This window comes from Sminthopsis crassicaudata, chromosome 2 (genome assembly GCF_048593235.1).
Source record: "Sminthopsis crassicaudata isolate SCR6 chromosome 2, ASM4859323v1, whole genome shotgun sequence".
NCBI lineage: Eukaryota > Metazoa > Chordata > Mammalia > Dasyuromorphia > Dasyuridae > Sminthopsis > Sminthopsis crassicaudata.
This window is the reverse complement of record NC_133618.1, coordinates 608,782,820-608,795,970: the sequence shown is the minus strand read 5'-3', so window position 1 is coordinate 608,795,970 and position 13,151 is coordinate 608,782,820. Positions and strand designations below refer to the sequence as shown.

At 33.5% G+C, this 13,151-nt stretch overlaps 1 protein-coding gene across 1 annotated transcript in view; it reads right to left on the bottom strand.

The window, feature by feature from the left end:
• ENTPD1 (ectonucleoside triphosphate diphosphohydrolase 1) overlaps window positions 1–13,151 on the bottom strand; it is a 104,420-nt gene that overhangs the window by 34,633 nt on the left and 56,636 nt on the right. The window contains exon 2 of the mRNA XM_074295940.1: window positions 1,544–1,671. Coding sequence (XP_074152041.1) covers window positions 1,544–1,671 — 128 coding nt within the window. The remainder of the gene's footprint in view (window positions 1–1,543; window positions 1,672–13,151) is intronic.

Genomic DNA, 13,151 nt, shown 5'->3' with positions numbered 1-13,151 from the left:
CTTCCCTCCCTTCCTTCCTTCCTTCCTTCCTTCCTTCCTTCCTTCCTTCCTTCTTCTTTCTTTCTTTCTTTCTTTCTTTCTTTCTTTCTTTCTTTCTTTCTTTCTTTCTTTCTTTCTTTCTTTCTTCTTTCTTTCTTTCTTTCTTTCTTTCTTCTTTCTTTCTTTCTTTCTTTTGCCAGTTTGAAGAGTATAGTATAGAAACTTAGACCTTTTCTATTTTTATCTTTTCTTCTAGTTGGTGGTCATCACTTTGGAAGAAGCTGGCTGTGTAGATGCTTGTGATTGACAAGAATAAGACCCATAATACCAGATTGGAAGGGGTGGAGAATGAGAAGGATATGTTTAGGAACTAATCAAGAGGACTTTAAATTAAATTTGAAAAGAAAGAAAAAAAAACCAGCTGCAATTGTAGACCTGAATAAAGCAAAAAGAACATTGCAAAGATGGTATCATTAAATCTAAAATGAAAATGAAAAGGAAGCTGGTAGAGAATGTAGTTTCAGATAACAATATAATTGCACAAATGACTTCACTGTAGCTCACTTTAAGCTGGAGAAGTGAGAATTAGGGTGATGGACTTAGCCCAGGCCAAGCAGGCAATGAAGGACTGGTTGCCATGGGCTTAGTTGAGCAAGTACAGAAATAAAATTACCAGAACAGAACAGGTCTGGATTAGGCTATATCATAAAGACACATAATAGGAAAAGGATACAAAGCTTTCTAGGATATATTGATGAAGGATAAAGTCAAAGAAAAGAAAATGAGATAAGAGAGAAAGAAGTATGACCCAGTTGATAGGGAAGTTGGAGACAGGAACACCTAGATTCAAATCTTGACTCAAATTCTTCATAATTTATGGCCCCAGTCCAGCCACTTACCCACAGTATGGTATAGTTAGTTCCCTTATCTCCAAAATGGGTGAAAAGTTAGAGACTAAGACCTCTCAGATCCCTTCCAGCTTCAAATTTATGACTTTATGATCCTATGACAAACAAGTATGTAATTAAATATTTGGCCATGGTTAAGACTGAAGGATTAGGAGAATCAGCCAGAAAATATCCCTCAACTCTGATGGTATCAGGGATGAGTATCATCACTCAGGACAAGCTTGTGTAGGCCAGGCATTTTCCCCAAACTGGGACGATAACCACTGCACAGAGTTTAGTTAACAAAGGAAATCCAAAATTGAAAGAAAAGAAGGTCAGGTTTTAAAACTCCAAGATTTGGTAGACTATAAGTAAGGATATCCTGGAACCAGCTCAAACTGATTGTGAAATTTTTAGTATAAGCATCATCTCAGAAATCAGTAAATACTACAAATCAGAATTCGATTTATTGTTTTGTTGATTGTCTACACTTTAAAAAGTGAAAGGAAAGATATTAATAATGTAGATTGAGCTTAAAAGTATGACTTGCAGTTGATTATTTAACATTTGTTAGCATACTTACGTAATAAAAGAAGCTTGGTGGGAACACAAAGAGAAATTGAATGGTAATAGCAGATTAATTGTCTCTCCAAATTGTCATAAATTCTTTGACTTACCTTAACATTTTTTGGCAGTGGCTTGTTCTGTGTTAGACCCACTGTGATTAATGCAATTACAGCCAAGAAAAATAAGAAACCAAGAATGACCAGAATATTCTTGGATCCACATCTCTTTGGCTTAGTATCTGTAATCAAAAAGAAATGATTGTCAGCCAATAAAGATTTATTAAGCTCCTGCAGTATATCAGGCTCTGTGCTAAGTACTGGGAATACAAAGAAAGGTAGACAGACCTCTATTATTTATTCAGTATTTACTGAGAGCCTGCTCAGTAATGTGCTGGGTTTGGGAAAGAGGAAGACAGCAAAATATTAAAAATTAGGCTCTACCCATCCACTCTTGTAAGAGTTGATAAGTGAGGACTAATTCACATGAAACAATACAACAATCCCATAATGGCAACAAGTGCTCTCCCCACTTATGTAGATCACTGCTTCTATGTGCCTTTTTATCTTTAAAGTTAAGTGATTAATAAATGTTTATTGACTAAGTAATTGAGTTGTACTGGAGCACAGTGCAGTGATTACCTTTTAAGGGTTCACAGACCCTTTGCAGGATTGCAGTTGATGGTCCAAGGGATTTGTGCTAAATTTTTAAAAATGAAGTCTAGAGCAATAATAATTGCTCAGTTATGTTACAAATAAATTTTTCTTCTCTGACAAGCATGTATATGTTTGATACATTATAGGTTTTCATAATTATATGTAGAATAAAATATTATATTTCATAATTATGTGAATTATATGAATATGAATTACATGCATATATAGTACATTTTAATTATATATATACAGTACACTTTAATTTGGAGATTTTTTGGAGAGAGCAAAAGTTATCATTATAGCTTTTGTAAACATTTAATGAATAAGTCTAAGTATATATATATATATATATATATATATATATATATATATATATTAGACATATATATGTCTATATATAGGCTTTATATATAGACATATGTCTATGTCTATATATATATATATATATATATATATAAATAGAGAGAGAGAGAGAGAGAGAGAGAGAGAGAGAGAGAGAGAGAGAGAGAGAGAGAGAGAGAGAGAGGAGAGAGTGGTATATTAAATTACACTGGGGTTCATAGCACAGTTTTGCTGCTGCTGTTGCTGTTGGAAGGAGTTCAAGGAACAAAAAAAAAAATTGGTTACCACTGCCGGCAGATTGCTAGTCTGGGAGTCAAGAAGACCTGGGTCTGAATGCTCCCTTTAACCTAGCAATATGACTATACACAACTGCTTTAACCACTCTGAGCTTCAGTTTCTTGATCTACATAATGTAATTAATAATTCAGGTAGTAACAAACTCTCACAGTTGTTGCACAACTCTAATGAGATAATTCCTATACAGCATTTTGCAAAGTTTAAAATGATTATTTATATAAATATTAATGATTTATATAAATATTAATGGTTTATACCAATATCAATTTATATAAATATCAAAATAAATATTAATTCATTTAAATACCAATATCCTATGTTTCTCTTGTTCATTTTGTCCTAAAACTCTTTCATAGAAGATGTGCCCAATATGAAGGGAAGATCTGTGACTAGGTTTCTTTTAAATTTCATAGATATCAATCAGTCCATTCACAAACATATCAGGCACTATCCTAAGAGACATTAGGCACTTATTTGGAGACAACATATTAAAGAAACTAGGGAGATATGAAATATAGAATAGATAGGAAAGACTCAATCAAGTTGGCTCATGCTTCTTAGAGTAAATCTCAATCAATTCATTAATCAACTATTTTGGATTAAGAATGAAAAGTCCTTGGATGAACCAGAGTGATGCTGACAGGAAGAGTATTCAGACTGAAAAATCCTAGTTTTCTACAATCTTGCATAAAATATCAGAACAGTGAAAAATCAGAAACTAAAGATTTAGAATTGAAAGAGATTTGGAAGTCTGGCAGAGGAAAGAAAAGAGTAGAAATCTAGTAGCTCTGGGGCAACTAGCAAAAGAACAAAGAAAAAGTGAGACCTCCTAGTGACAAAGAAGAGAAAGTAAGGAGGTCCATCTACCCTGAAGGCAAACTAAGCTAAAATGTAAATTCACGCTGAGTCAAACCTTTGCCAAAACATCAGGAATTTTTCTTACTGGGAATATGGAGAGATTGTTTTTTAAAAATTATTTTTATAATTATAACTTTTTTTTGATAGTACATATGCATGGGTAATTTTTTATAACATTATCCCTTACACTCATTTCTGTTCCGAATTTTCCCCTCCTTCACCCTCTCCCCTAGATGGCAGGCAGTCCCATACATGTTAAATATGTTATAGTATATATCCTAGATACAATATATGTGTACAGAACCGAATTTCTTGTTGCACAGGAAGAGTTGGATTCAGAAGGTAAAAATAATCTGGGAAGAAAAACAAAAATGCAAACAGTTTACACTCATTTCCCAGTGTTCCTTTTTTGGGTGTAACTGATTCTGTCCATCATTGATCTATTGGAAATGAATTAGATCTTCTCTATGTTGAAGATATCCACTTCCATCAGAATATATCCTCATACAGTATCATTGTTGAAGTGTATAATGATCTAGTTCTGCTCGTTTCACTCAGCATCAGTTGATGTAAGTCTCTCCAAACCTCTCTGTATTCTTCCTCCTGTTGGTTATTTCTTACAGAACAATAATATTCCATAACATTCATATACCATAATTTACCCAACCATTCTCCAATTGATGGACATCCATTCATTTTCCAATTTCTAGCCACTACAAAAAGAGCTGCCACAAACATTTTGGCACATACAGGCCCCTTCTTTAGTATCTCTTTGGGATATAAGCCCAATACTAGCACTGCTCCATCAAAGGGTATGCACAGTTTGATAACTCTTTGGGCATAATTCTAGATTGCTCTCCAGAATGGTTGGATTCTTTCACAACAAATATAGAGAGATTGTGACTATACAACTCATTTTTTTTTTTTTTGGCTAATATAAATTTGTTTAAAGCAACATCTGAACCTGAATGGACATTCTAATACCCTTAGGCTTAAAAAGAAATAATTATTTCAATAGTGTGTTACACTAAAATAAAATCTTTCCATTGTAATAAATAAATATAATCAAGCTAAACAAATTTATACATTGGTCACACCTGAAAATTTATGTCTCATTTTGTACCTAAAATATATCACCTCCCTGCCAAAAAAATGGAAAAGTGGAAAACATGCTACATCATTAGTATTCTGGAGTTAGAAATGGATTGCAATTATCTGAGTTCTTAAATCTCTGTTAGCTTTCAGTTGAGGGGATGTTGGGAATGGCCAAATAAGTTGTAGTGTATGACTATGATGGAATACTATTTGCTATAAAAAATGACAAAGAACATGGTTACAAAAAACAAAACAAAACAAAACCCAAACCCACCCAAAAGTGAGCAAAACCAAGATTACATTGTACTTAACTATTCTGATGAAGATCGATTCAAGACAATTCTAAAGAATGATGAATACCTCCAGAGAAAGTACTGATGATGGACTCAGAGCGCAGATGGAAACATACTTGTTTCCTTTTATTTTTCTTGTTTTAGTGTGTGTGATTTTTTTTGACAACATGGCTAATATGGAAATATGAATTGCATGACTTTCCAATATATCATATTAAAAAGTATTATCAATATATATTGCTTACTCTCTCAAGAAATAGGAGAAGAAGAGGAGGAAGGAAGAGAATTTGGAATATTAACTTTTTAAAAATGAACATTTAAAAAGTTAATATAGTTGGGAAATATTTACTGAAATAAATTAAAATTTATATTTTTAAAAGTTAAGTTTCCTTTACATTAATATAGTCATTGTATAAATTGGTCATACTATTGGTTATATTTACTTCCTTTATATCAATTCATACAAATCTATCCAGGTTTCTCTGAATTCCTCCATTTTATATTTTCTAATGATGTAATCATTCAAATAATACTAATTATGTAATATTCTAATAATGCAATAATAATCCCTTTTAATAATAATCCCCTAAACAAATTATAGATTTGTTAATCTATTCTCCAATTGATGGTTAACTACTTCATTTCCAATTCTTCCTAAAAAAATGCTGCTATTAAATACTTTTTTGTACATTTCAGTACTTTCCCTTTGTCTTTAATCTCTTTGAAGTATAATCTCATAGTAGTATCATTGTTAAAAAGGGTCAAATTCTATATTTGTGCAGTTTAGTGCTCCAAAGGGATACAAATTGCTTTTTAGAATGATTGAACCAATTCATCATCCACCAACAGTTATTAGTGTACTTGTTTTCCCTCAGCCCCTCTAACATTTTGCATTTTCTTTTTCTTGTCATCTTTGCCAATAATGGGCCTAAGGTAGAATCCCAGTTTTTTTTAATATGCATTTCTTATTATTAGTAATCTGGAGCATTTATTCATACTTTCTTTTTTGGTTTTGGTTTTCTCTTTTGAAAATTGCCTGTTCATATCCTTTGACTATTTGAATAGCTCTTGTTCTTGTATATTTGAATCAGTTCCCTATATATCTTGAATAACAGACTTTTATCAGAAAGATTTGCTGCAAATGTTTTCCCCAATTAATTGCTATTCTTACCACTCCAACTGCATTGATCTTGTTTGTGCAAAAATATTTTAATTTTGTGTAATTAAAATTTTCCATTTTATCTTTTATGATCATCTCTATTTCTCATTTGATCAAGAACTTTCAGTTTGCCCAGTGTGAAAAGTATTTCCTTTCCTCTTCTTCTAATATATGTGTATGTTGATGTGCTTGTGTATTTGTGTATGTACACATATCCTTTTGAATCTAAATCATATATCCACCTGGTGTTTATTGTGATATACGGTATGAGATATTGTTCTGAACCTAATTTCTGCTTGTTTGCTTTCCAGTCATTTTAAAAATTTATTTATCTACTTATTCATTCATTCATTCATCCATCCATCCATCCATTTATTTATTTATTCATTCATTCATTCATTTATTTATTTGTTCACTTATTTATTTATGTTTGTTTGTTTATCTTTTCATTTATTTATTTACTTGCTTGCTTATTTATTTATTTATTCATTCATTCATCTATCTATCTATTTATTTATTGTAATTTGAGCTCTTTGCCCAATTGTTGATGTCCTTAGATTTATCTACTCTACTATGTCTGGTTTCTTCTAGGTCTTATATACACAATTTGCTCCATTGTTTGACTTTTTAAAAATAACCAATATTAAATAATTTGGATGATTACTGCTTTTTAATTTAGTTGGACATTTGGTATTATATTCCCTACCCACTTTCCCCTCTACTCTTCCCTTAAGATTCTTCCTAGATGAATTTTATTATTTTGTCTATTTCCAAAATGCTACCAAAATAACTCTTTGGTAGTTTGATTAATTCAGTATTGAATCTGTAATGTATATAGTATTGTCATATTCCTTCTAATTACTCAATACCTGACACTTTAATGTCTTATCCACCAGGCCTGGGCTACCATAAAATTACTCATGCTCCAAAACTATTCCCTCTTTGTTTAAGACTTTCTTCTACTCCAAGTTCTCATTTTCTCAGGGTAAAGATTTCAGGTAGTCATTTTGATTATCTGATTAAAACACACTAAGATATTAAATGACCAATCTTTTTATTTTATTTTCAACTTTTAAAAATGTTTTTATTTAAAATTTTGAGTTCCAAATTCTATACTTCCTTCCTTCTTTCCTTTTTCCCCTCCCTAAGATGGTAAGCAATCAGGTATAGGTTATATATGTGCATGCAATGTTTCCATATTGTACAAGAAAACTCAAAAGAAAAAAATAAAGAGAAAAATCACATGCTTCAGTCTTTATTAAAAAATATATAAATTTTTTATCTAGAGGCAGATAGTACACTTCATCAATAGTCCTTTGGTACTGTCTTGGATCATTGTATTACTAAGAATAGCCAAAGCATTCTTCATTGGATAATATTGCTATTACTGAATGCAATGTTCTCCTTCTGTTCACTTTACTTTAGATCAATTTATTTAAGTTTTTTCAGGTTTTTTTTTAAATCATTCTGCTTGTCTTTTCTTATTGTACAATAGTATTCCTTTGCAATCATATACCACAGCTTGTTTTGCCATTTTCCAATTGATAGGTATCCTTTGATTTCCAATTCTTAGCTACCACAAAAAAGCTAATGTAAATATATTTATATAAATAAGTTCTTCTCTCTTTTTGTCCTTTGGACAAATAAGTCCAAAAATGTCCTTTGGATAGAGACCTAGCAATGATATTGTTGGATCAAAGAGTATGTACAGTTTTATAGCTCTTTGGGCATAATGACTCATCATCTTAATCCAACATACTCTTGCTCTCATATATTCCCTTAAATTCTTCTTCTACTTTTTATTTCTTTTCCACATCCAATCATTATTGTGGACTTTGTGATAAGAGGAAAAAAAGGAGAAAAAGAGAGGAAGGCAGAAGGTAAGCCAGTATTTCAAAACTATATTAATTAAATTGTATAATATTAGAGTGTAATATTCTTTTTCTCTAAATTATAATAGTTATCTGGGAGCAGATTTCTTTTTTTATATTTTAATAGTTTTTATTTACCAGATATATGCATGGGTAATCTTACAACATTGACAATTGCCAAACCTTTTGTTCTAATTTTTCCCCTCTTCCCCCCCCCCCCAAGATGGCAGGTTGACCAATACATGTTAAATATGTTAAAGTATAAATTAAACAAAATATATATATATATATACATATCCAAACAGTTATTTTGCTGTATGAAAAGAATCGGACTTTGAAATAGTGTACAATTAACCTGTGAAGGAAATACAAAATGCAGGCAGACAAAAATAGAGGGATTGGGAATTCTATGTAGTGATTCATAGTCATCTCTTAGAGTGAACTGATTTGGTTCATTCTTATCGTTGAAAATGGCCACATCCATCAGAATTGATCCTCATACAGTATTGTTGTTGAAGTATACAACGATCTCCTGGTGCTGCTCATTTCACTCAGCATCAGTTCATGTCTCTCCAGGCCTTTCTGAAATCATCCTATTGGTCATTTCTTACCGAACAATAATATTCCATTACATTCATATACCACAATTTATTCAGCCATTCTCCAATTGATGGGCATCCACTAAGTTTCCAGTTTCTGGCCACTACAAAGAGGGCTGCCACAAACATTCTTGCACATACAGATTCCTTTCCCTTCTTCAAGATCTTTTATGGATATAAGCCCAGTAATAGCACTGCTGGGTCAAAGGGTATGCACAGTTTGATAACTTTTTGAGCATAATTCCAAATCACTCTCCAGAATGGCTGGATGTATTCACAATTCCACCAACAATGTATCAGTGTGGGAGCAGATTTCTTGGGGAGCTTTGGGAGTTAGCCTTAGTTTCAGTTCAGTTCAATAATCCCAAATGCACCCAGGAGTTAAAGTCCAGATCCTTTAATGTGTCCTTCACAATCCTGAATCTTTTCCTGGGCCCGGTTAGCTTTCTTAGAGGCCTATCACTCTCCTTGGTTCCTGAGATCTCTTGTCACTAGTCCTTTGTCTCTTCCAGCTTCTGCCTCTTGTCCTCGCAATGTCTCCAGCCAGCATGAAGGTAGAAATTGGAATTAATCTTGACTCCTTCTCCCAGAGTGGGCTTGTGTTTTCTGTGGGCTTGTGGATCTTCCTGGAAGTCCAAGAGCAGGCTTTTTCTCTAGTGAGCTTGTCAGCTCCTCCTTATTTATGCTCTCTTAAAGGTGTAAACTCCTTTAAAGGTATGAATTCCTTTAAAAGTGTGAACTAAGCACTTTGTTTCAACTTCTAGCCCTTAACATCTCCTTGTAGGATCAAATCAATCATACTGAACCATGCTAAATTAGATAATTATTGTCTCTTATCCATTCCAATGATTTAGCACCTTGTAAGAATCCTAACATTAAAGCTAGAAAAGAATATTGAACAATTGAACTATAAGAAATGATAAGCAGGATGCTCTCAGAAAAAAAAGACTTCAATGGAGACTTCTATAAGCTGATGCAATGTGAAAGGTACTGTGTACAAAGGAACAGCAATATTGTAAGATTATCAGCTGTGAATTATTTAGATATTTCAGCATACAATGATCCAAGACAGGATGAATGAATCCAGACAATGAAGGACTTATGATGAAAAAAGCTACCCAACTCCAGACAAAACTGATAATGTCTGAATACAGAGTGAAGCATGTTTTTTTTTTTTTTTTTTTTTTTTTTTTTTTTTACTATATTTTTTTCTTGAGGTTTTGTTGGGTTATTTTTTGGGGGACGACCTATTTTTTCTTTCACAATATGACTTATAGAATTGGTTTGCATGACTACATGTGTATAACCTATATCAAATTGCTTATTTTCTCAATGAGGCAGAGTAGGGAAAGAGGAAGGAAGAGAATCTGGAGCTCAAGTTTTAAGAACAAATGTTAAAAATTGTTTTATATATAACTGAGGGATAATAAATACTAAATAAAAATTATAAAGAGAATATTGGAGGCATATGATACAGTGTAAAAGTATGGAAAGGAAAGCTAAGTGGTGCAGGGGATAGAGCATTGGAATGAGGAAGACTTCTTTCTGAGTTTAAATCTAACTTCAGTCACTTTCTAACTGTGTGATGATGGGAAAGTCACTTCACCCTGTTTGCCTCAGTTACCTCGTCTGTAAAATGAGTTGGAAAAAGAAATGGCAAACCATTCTAGTACCCTTGCGAAGAAAACCTCCAATGGGGACACGAGGGTCAAATGACTAAAAAATGACTAAACAACAACAATGAAATGTGTGGAATTTGGAGTAAAAAGATCTGAGATTAAATTTTGGCCTTGATACTTACTAGCTATGTAGCTTTGGATAAACTATCTAACTTCTTAGAACCTCAACTTATTCATCTGTAAAAGGTGTTAATACTTTCCTATATATCTCCCAGGTTGTAATGAGGAAAGCACTTTGTAAACCTTAAGGCACCATGAAAATATGAGTTGTTATCATCATCATCTCATTCTACTTCTCACTTTAGAGATGAGAATATGACAGCTCTTAAAGGTAAAGGAAAGTCCCAAGCTCACACAGAGAATTAACAGACAGCTCAAATCCTAATAGTTTGGTCTGTCCCAAAATTCTTAGTGCAGTTTTAAGTTTTAATGGTTATTTTAGCTATTATTCATTTTGTGTAACCTTTGATAGTTATTTAATAATATTCAATGTAAAGCTGCACTAAGAATTTCATGGAACCCTATGTTATATGAGAATGTTTTGAAATGATAAGGGATGACAGCCACCAAAGAATCCAGGCACACTTATTCTCCCTCTTTCTCTTGTTACATTCTAACTTTGGGACTAGACTTTTAAGTCAAGAATTCCAGCATTGCCATAGATTAGTGAATATTCCATAATCCAGGAATTTCTAGAAGGATTTTTATACCATTACTCCCCAAATCCCCAATGTAAAATTAGGAGAAATAGCACATTTTTGAGTGACCATTCAAGTTCTCTAGTGTAACATTGTAGCATAGACTGGGCCCTGGGTCTAAAGTGCTGTGCAAATAGAATAGCCAATCTAAACTTTATGAAACTATAAAAGGCCTAGTAATAATAGAAAGTGTGTCTGTCATCCAAACACCAATGTAGCTAGCTAAATCCATCACTAACAATAGATTGCCCATTGAGTGATGAATTTATGAAATCTTCTAATAATATGAAGGGGATTGTAATAGAAGGAGTACTCACAATGATGAAATTACTGATCCTTGAAATCCTGAAGCACTGAATTCAGTTGCAGTTGCAGAAGAAGGAATACAGGATACCCCAAAATCTTTTTTTTTCTCTTTTTAAAAAATTATGTATTTAGTTAAATTTTACAAAAAAGTTTATGCATAGGTAATTTTCCAGCATTGACCAAACCTTTTGTTTCAACTTTCCCCCTCCTTCTCCCTACCCCTTCCCCCAGATGGCAGGTTGACAAATACATGTTAAATATGTTAAAGTATAAGTTAAATATAATATATGTATACATGTCCAAACAGTTATTTTGCTACAAAAAGAATCAGACTTTGAAACAGTGTACAATTAGCCTGTGAAGGAAATCACATATGTAGGCAGACAAAAATATAGCGATTGGGAATTCTATGTAGTGGTTCATAGTCAACTCCCAGAGTTCTTTCGCTGGGTGTAGCTGGTTCAGTTCATTACTGCTCTATTGGAACTGATTTGGTTCATCTCATTATTGGAGAGGGCCATGTCCATCAGAATTGATCTCCATACAGTATTGTTGTTGAAGTATATAATGATCTCCTGGTCCTGCTCATTTCACTCAGCATCAGTTCATGTAAGTCTCTCCAGGCCTTTCTGAAATCATCCTGTTGGTCATTTCTTACCGAACAATAATATTCCATAACATTCATATACCACAATTTATTCAGCCATTCTCCAGTTGATGGGCATCCACTCAGTTTCCAGTTTCTGTCTACTACAAAGAGGGCTGCCACAAACATTTTGGCACATACAGGTCCCTTTCCCTTCGTTAAAATCTCTTTGGGATATAAGCCCAGTAGTAACATTACTGGGTCAAAGGGATACCCCAAAATCTTAAAATTACTCTAAGACTTTTGGGATACCTCTAAATACACAGGTAATGTATACTTTGTGCTTAGAGAATTTTGAGCCATCTTAAAGCAATTTGGTCCTTTTACTCCTCAGACTTTTGGGGTAAAAGCAAACCCCTAGAATATATGTACACTTAAAGAAGAGAAAAGAGAGACTGCTGGGAGAGAGAACCAAGAAGAAGGAGGGAGAATTTTGGTTAGGAAGGTGAAAATACAAGGCAAAAGTAGCAGCTCCCTGACAAGCCCTAGTATTCCTGAGCCAAGTTGGGAGCTGCAGAAGCCACATAATGCTTTGCAGAAGGTGGAAGAAGGGTAGAACCCAATGAGACCCACTGGGTACCCCAAAATTAACAACCTTTTGGAGCAGAGACATGAAAAAGAAAAAGATATTCTGTTTCTCCAATCCCTCCATACCCTTCTCAACACCATTGTCACTACTGAGATGGTACTGTGAGTTCATTTTGTGGCAACTATGACTGACTTTCTCTGGGAAGGAACAGTCCTTGCTGTAAAGTAGGCTTTATCTGTTCCCTAGCTAACTGAGATCAGATCTGGGTTTTTCCTCAATCCTTTAGATATATTTTAATGAAAGCTGGTTTAGATTTCATGCCTTCTTTATAGACATCTTTAATTCTCGACTCTTTCTCATATATACTTCTCTCTCCATTTCCAATCAATTGCCAAATATTATTGATCTTTACCTCCATAATATCTCTTATAAATGTCCCCTTCTTTTCTTTCATGAGACCATGACCTTAGTTCAGGCCATTATCACCTGTCAACTGAATGACTGCAACAGCCTCTTGGATGACCTCCTTCCCCCTTCCCTTACCCCTCCCCCCACCTTTGACATAGCTCATCATCTATAAAACTGACAAAATGATGTGCTTAACCCCCAAGATTGAACTTGTTACTTGCCTGTTTAGGAAATGATGGTGACTTATTACTTATTGACAAGACAGACTCCTCTTTGTCATATAGA